Below are 7,093 nucleotides of genomic sequence, written 5' to 3' on the forward strand. Positions count from 1 at the left end.
TCGAAGACGTCTTCAATTTCTCGATCAATGCTCCTTGTTATGAAGATTGTGAGGAATGCATTTCGAAGATCGCTTCGAAGAAATTGGACAAGCAGCAACCATCTTGTCCACAAGTTTATCAGTCGAAAATGGGGCAAAACAGCTCCTGTCAACCTCCAGAACAATGTGAAAGTGTTGGAGATAATGAAATTTCGACACAAAGATCGTCCACCCCCATCACAATGTGCGACCTCTTCCCAGAAGACTTCTTCAATTACCCGGTCAAGGCTCCTTCCTATGAAGATTGCGAGGAACGCCTCTCCCAGAACACCAGACAATCCTTATGCCGACAAGCTCGAGAAGACAGCACCGAAGAGGAGATCCAAGACGTTTTCCACGTCACGGTTCAAGAAGGTAAAGAAGACGAAATCCCCGAGGAAGATGTCACTGCTGCACCACCACAGCTCGAAGATGGGGGGCAAGCCACAATCGATGATCTCAAGGAACTCAACTTAGGTACAAGCAAGGAAACAAAGCCTATCTTCGTAAGTGCATTATTAAGTACAGACGAGATAGAGGAGTATTATCAGCTGTTGTTAGAGTACAAAGACGTCTTTGCCTGGACCTACAAAGAAATGCCCGGCCTGGACCCTATCATCGCTGTTCATCATCTTGCGGTCAGGCCTGGAACACGGCCGATAAAGCAAACTCAAAGACGCTATCGATCTGAGCTTATCCCACAAATCGAGGTCGAGATCGACAAGCTAATCGAAGCAGGCTTTATTCGAGAAGTGCAATACCCCAAGTGGATCTCCAACATCGTCATTGTCCTTAAAAAATCAGGACAAATACGTGTTTGCGTAGACTTCCGGGACCTCAACGATGCTTGCCCAAAGGATGACTTCCCCTTGCCAATCATTGAAATCATGGTGGATGCAACCACTGGCCATGAGGCATTATCATTCATGGATGGCTCTTCTGGGTACAATCAAATTCGCATGGCCCTCGAAGACGAGGAACTAACAGCCTTTCGTACTCCAAAAGGTATCTACTGCTACAAGGTAATGCCCTTTGGTCTAAAGAACGCTGGAGCTACGTATCAACGCGCAATGCAGAAAATCTTCAATGACATGCTACACAAAAACGTAGAATGTTACGTAGATGATGTGGTGGTTAAGACGAAGAAAAGATCAGAACACTTGAAGGATCTGCAAATAGTGTTCGAAAGGCTGCGAAAATACAACCTCAAGATGAACCCGTTAAAGTGTGCGTTTGGCGTCACCTCTGGAAAATTCCTCGGCTTCATCGTCAAGCACCGTGGTATTGAAGTAGACCAATCAAAGATCAAGGCCATTCAAAGCATGCCCGAGCCAAGAAACCTGCACGAGCTGAAAAGTCTACAAGGACGGCTAGCCTTCATCAGACGCTTCATCTCCAACCTCGCTGGGCGTTGTCAACCGTTTAGTCGCCTTATGAAGAAAGATGTTCCATTCGTATGGGACAAAGCATGCCATAATGCTTTTGAAAGCATAAAGAAATATTTGTCAAGTCCACCTGTCCTGAGGGCACCTGTGCCCGGGAAACCACTCATATTGTATATTGCTGCTCAGGAAAGTTCAATCGGAGCACTCTTGGCACAAGAGAACGAATCCCAAAGAGAATGAGCACTTTACTACCTAAGTCGAACTCTCACCGGCGCTGAGTTGAACTATTCCCCAATAGAAAAGATGTGCCTCGCTTTGGTGTTTGCCATTCAGAAACTCAGACATTACATGCATGCTTACACCATCCACTTGGTTGCTAAAGCCGACCCTGTCAAATACGTTATGACTAAGCCAGTCTTGACAGGGCGACTCGCTAAATGGGCTTTGCTTCTTAATCAATATGAGATCATCTACGTCCCAGCTAAAGCCGTCTAGGGAAAAGCGCTAGCAGACTTCCTTGCCGATCATCCAATCCCGGCTGATTGGAAAATCTCAGACGACTTGCCTGACGAGGAGGTGTTCTACATCGACATCTTCCCGACATGGACGATGTTCTTCGACGGATCCGCACGAGCAGATGGAGCAGGGGCAAGAGTAGTATTCATGTCACCACAAAGGCACATACTACCTTACTCCTTCCAATTGAATGAGCTATGCTCCAACAATGTTGCTGAGTACCAAGCATTGATCATCGGGCTCCAAATGGCGATCAACATGGAAATCACAGCTCTTGAGGTATATGGCGATTCCAAGCTCATAATCAATCAACTCTTAACTGAATATGAGGTGAGGAAAGATGATCTCGTCCCATACTTCTGGCTAGCGACCCAACTGCTACAAAAGTTCGAAGCTGTGACACTAGAACATGTGCCAAGAAAGGAAAATCAAATGGCAGACGCTCTCGCCAATCTAGCCTCAAGTATGACACTAGGAAAAGATGAAGTTGCAGACGTTCCAGTTTGCCAAAGATGGGTGATTCCGCTCGTTAATGAAATGTCACTAGATGATACAAATGTCATCTCAGTACTTCCAGTCGATGCTGAAGAGTGGAGACAGCCGCTGATCGACTACTTAGAGCACGGAAAGCTTCCAGATGATCTTAGACACCGTTCCGAAATACGTCGACGAGCACCTCGCTTCCTTTACTACAAAGGAACACTCTACCGACGCTCTTTTGAAGGACTGCTCCTGAGATGCCTAGGTGAGGAAGAAGTTAATCAAGCCATGGAAGAAGCACATTCAGGTGTGTGTGGGGCACATCAATCTGGACCAAAGCTACATTTCCAGCTTAAAAGAATGGGTTACTACTGGCCGAGCATGGTAAAGGACTGCCTGGAACACGCCAAAAGGTGCCAAGCCTGCCAATTCCACGCCAACTTCATACATCAACCGCCTGAACCATTACACCCTACAGTTGCTTCATGGCCGTTCAACGCATGGGGATTGGACGTTGTAGGACCAATTACGCCAAAGTCATCTGCAGGGGAAGCTTACATCCTAGCTGCAACAGATTACTTCTCCAAGTGGGCTGAAGCCATACCTTTAAAGGAAGTAAAAAAGGAAACTGTTGTTCGTTTCATCAAGGAGCATATCATCCACCGATATGGGGTGCCTCGCTACATTATCACTGACAACGGAAAACAGTTTTCCAACCGACTCGTGGACGAGCTTTGCGACAAATACAAGTTCAAGCAGCACAAGTCTTCCATGTATCATGCTCCGGCCAACGGCCTCGCAGAAGCATTCAACAAGACGCTGTGCAACCTCCTGAAAAAGGTAATCGGCCGAACAAAGAGAGACTGGCATGAAAGAATAAGTGAAGCACTTTGGGCATATAGGACTACACATAGTACTCCTACCCAAGCTACACCTTATTCTCTCGTATATGGCGTAGAAGCTGTTCTACCGCTTGAAAGTCAAATCCCCTCACTAAGGATGGCTATACAAGAAGGCTTGACTAATGAAGAAAATGCAAAGTTGCGCCTTCAGGAGTTGGAAGCGCTGGATAAGAGAAGGCTCGAAGCTCAACAACACTTGGAATGCTACCAAGCACGGTTAGCCAAGGCATTCAACAAGAAAGTCCGCCCAAGGTCTTTCCAAGCCGGAGATCTCGTGCTAGCATTGCGTAGGCCTATCATTACAACCCATAAGACAAAAAGCAAGTTCACATCAAAATGGGATGGACCCTACGTAATACAAGAGATTTACACCAATGGCGCCTACTTAATCACGGCAGAAGACGGGTTGAAGATCGGCCCCATCAACGGCAGATTTTTGAAGCGCTACTACCCCTAAAGCAAACACGCCACGCTCCTGGCCCGCAAGAGCATAAACTGTGTACGGCAGAATCATCATAAAAACCATCACTCATTTGAACTACGTTATGACTTGATCTCTTCTTTGGAAGAGTACGTAGGCAACTTGAAACTTCAAAACTTCAAGTACAGTCACATCAAAATAAATAAATAAATGTTTCAATAAAGAAAGTCAATTTTATACATATGTTACTATATATATATTCTCTATTCAAAAAAAAAAAAAAAAAAAAAAATGCAATTTTCTTTGTATAAAAAAAATTAAATTATAGTTTCTTCCCAATTACAAAAAAAAAAAAAAAAAAAAAAAAATGCAAAATATATATATATATATATGTGTATGTGTATATATATATTCTCGGCCCAAACAACTGGAATGGCCTCTTGGAGGCCTCTTGGACCCTCTAAACCTTAAGGCCCGTGACAAAATATCCACCAAATCAAATGGAGTGCACCACAGCTCAAGGCCTCAAGAATTCAGAAAGAGAGCTTATTCTCACCACTGTCTTCATCAAGCTCCCTCCACGTTGGCGCAATCAATCTCGCCAACACAACATCATCATCAGCCGCATCAGTCTCTCTCTTCAATCCCCACAGCACCAAGAAGCCGCTCAAGTTTCTGATCTATGCCGCACAAGTTGGATCGACGTCCTCTGTCCTAAAACCCTAACCCCCAAAGAAGCCTCCGCTACAATGGCGACCATGCTCAAACTTCCAGCCGCCAGTTGTGCGATTCTTCCTCCTCAGCAGCTGAAGCGGGCGTTCGGAAGCAAACACTTTCATTGTCGCCGTCGCAGCAGCAGAACTACAATACCAGCAAGGACGGAGCAACCGTCGCCGCTGTGGCCGAGTTCGGGCCGAGCTTGGTTTGTTTGGCGAAGATGATTCAGAATTTCATCGAAGAAAGCAACGAGAAGCAGCCGCCGCCGAAATGTGGCCGGAACCGCTGCAATTGCTTTCATGGTAATAGCAATGACAGCTCCGACGACGAGCTCGATATCTTCGGTGGAGGCTTCGGCGATTTAATCTCCTCCGGTTCGTTCGGTGGCGACGCCTCCGATATTCTAAAGAGTCTGATTCCATGCGTGAGCGTCTCGGAGAGAAACCTCCTGGCTGATACGGCGAGGATCGTCGAAGCAAACAAGAATCTCAAACAAAAAGACGACATGAGGAAGAACGTCGCCGACAAACTGCAATCCCTTGCCTACGATTCCTCCACCTGCAAATCGAAATGGGAGAAGTCGTCGTCTTTCCCTGCCGGTGAGTACGAGTATATCGATGCGATGGTAGAGGGCGACAAGTTGTTGATTGACATCGATTTCCGATCGGAATTTGAGGTCGCTCAATCCACTGGGGCCTACAAAGCCGTCCTCCAATCGCTGCCCTACATTTTCGTCGGAAAATCGGACCGTCTCGACCAGATTGTCTCCATTGTACCGGAGGCAGCCAAACAGAGCCTGAAGAAGAAAGGCATGCACTTCCCTCCGTGGCGGAAAGCCAAGTACATGAGCGCCAAGTGGCTCTCTCCTTACACCCGAACCGCCGTTCCCCGTCCCGAAAATGGCACCCTTCCCGCGTCGGAGACCCAAGTGGTAATCTCTCAACACACCGGCCAAATCCCATCTCAAGATTTCCCCTTCCTCTTCACCGCAGTCCAATGCTCGCGTTGGGACGTGGACGAAGGGTCACGGAATGAAAGACACAGTCAAGCTTGCCACTCATCTGCAATCCGAGATGCAAATGTGGTTTCTGCAGTTTGTTGAGAAGGCGCTGGATTTCGTTTTTCGTGTGTTTGGAGAGTGCGCTGCTGATGGCGGTAAACTGCCAATCGACTGTGGCTCCATTGCAGCTGTTCTTTCGCAGTTGAAGCGAGTGAACGAGTGGCTGGATCGAGCCGTCTCGAAAAGGAATGAACTGAAACAGGGTTACAAAAAAAAAAAAAAAAAAAAGAAAAAAAAATTGTCGACATTAGAGAGGAAATTCTGCGCAAGAGAAGAGCGGGGAAACTGCCAGGCTACACAACTTCTGTCTTAAAATCTGGGTGGCAATCGCATTCCAAGTAGCCTTACCCGAACAGAGGAAGACAAGGCTAGATTGGTGCAAAAGGTGTTGAAAATCAACGTGGCGTCCCTCTGTGAACTTAACATGCTCAAGAACCTTACTGGGTCTGCAATGGCTGGAGCTCTCGGTGGCTTCAATGCACATGCCAGCAACAACATCCACTAACTACCTCAAGCTCCTCACTCTGGCCACCGTGGTCAAAATCGGCGAAGAACTTCAGTGACCGCTGTCAAACGACTAGCCGATCGTGAAGCTCGACGCTTTGCACTACTTCAAGCTCTGGCTGCTTCTGCACTTCCCTCTGCTGCTGCCTTTGAATGTGATTGACAAAACCAAAGTTTGGCAACTCACACCCAAAGACTTTCTCCGTCTCTTACCTCCTACTACTCCAAGCTCCTCTGCATTTCCTCCCTGCACCATGTGGGGAATATATATATAAAAAAAATATATTATTAAAAAAAAAAAAAAAAAAAAGAATCTATCTTGGTGGATCAGCACCACCGAAAGCAAAGGAAAAAAAAATATAATAAAAACAATGATGGTGCTTCTGGAACCATGTGCAAAAAGAAAAAAAAAAAAATATATATATATATATATATAATAAAAAGAAAGAAAAAAACAATGGTGGTGCCTCTGGCACCATCTGAAATATATATCTATATATATATATATATATATATATATATATATATATATATATATAAATGAATGGTGGATCAGCGCCACCGAAAGCAAAGAAAAGAATTAAAAAAAATAATAATAAAATAAAATAAAAAGGAATGATGATGGACGGTGATGTATATGTTTTATCTGTATTTATCACGATACACTGAATAAAATAAAGCATGTCCATTAATCTTCAAGAAATTACAAGCATGAAAAAAAAAAAAAAAAAAAAAAAAAAAAAAAATACAAGATTGGAGCTTTCACTAAGGATGTTCACGTGAAGCCCCACTATTTGGCAGAACTCCAGGAGCGGGAGGCATCGAAGATAGAGCATTTGAGGCCTCAATACTTGGTCAAACGCTGGAAGACCCAGGAAAAAGGTGCCTTTGGAGGAAAGACGAAAACCTTTGACGGTCACTTTGAATCCGACCTTCAGACTCTTGCAGCTCATCAAGCTTCCTCTTCATGCCCGTCGAATAGTTGTTTGCAAGCACGTGCAAACTTCTATTCTCATACTTCAGCTGCTTGATCTCTTGCTTGAGACTTTCCACCTCTGCCATCAACGATTCAACCTGACGGGAGCGAGCA

The 7,093-nt window shown here is 45.3% G+C and overlaps 1 protein-coding gene across 1 annotated transcript; it reads left to right on the forward strand.

Annotated features, from left to right (window-relative positions):
• The first annotated feature begins 4,649 nt into the window (after positions 1–4,649).
• LOC148690172 (uncharacterized) lies at positions 4,650–6,255 on the forward strand. Its single transcript, XM_088687290.1, has one exon. The coding sequence runs from the start codon at positions 4,660–4,662 to the stop codon at positions 5,539–5,541; it is 882 nt and encodes a 293-aa protein (XP_088543416.1). The 5' UTR covers positions 4,650–4,659; the 3' UTR covers positions 5,542–6,255.
• Positions 6,256–7,093: the final 838 nt, after the last annotated feature.

Source organism: Pyrus communis, chromosome 16 (genome assembly GCF_041283825.1).
Source record: "Pyrus communis isolate YQ-2024b chromosome 16, ASM4128382v1, whole genome shotgun sequence".
Classification (NCBI taxonomy): Eukaryota; Viridiplantae; Streptophyta; class Magnoliopsida; order Rosales; family Rosaceae; genus Pyrus; species Pyrus communis.

Bases quoted from the DNA above. Each gene is read 5' to 3' on its own strand.
- LOC148690172 (XM_088687290.1), top strand. From the start codon at position 4,660: ATGATTCAGAATTTCATCGAAGAAAGCAACGAGAAGCAGCCGCCGCCG.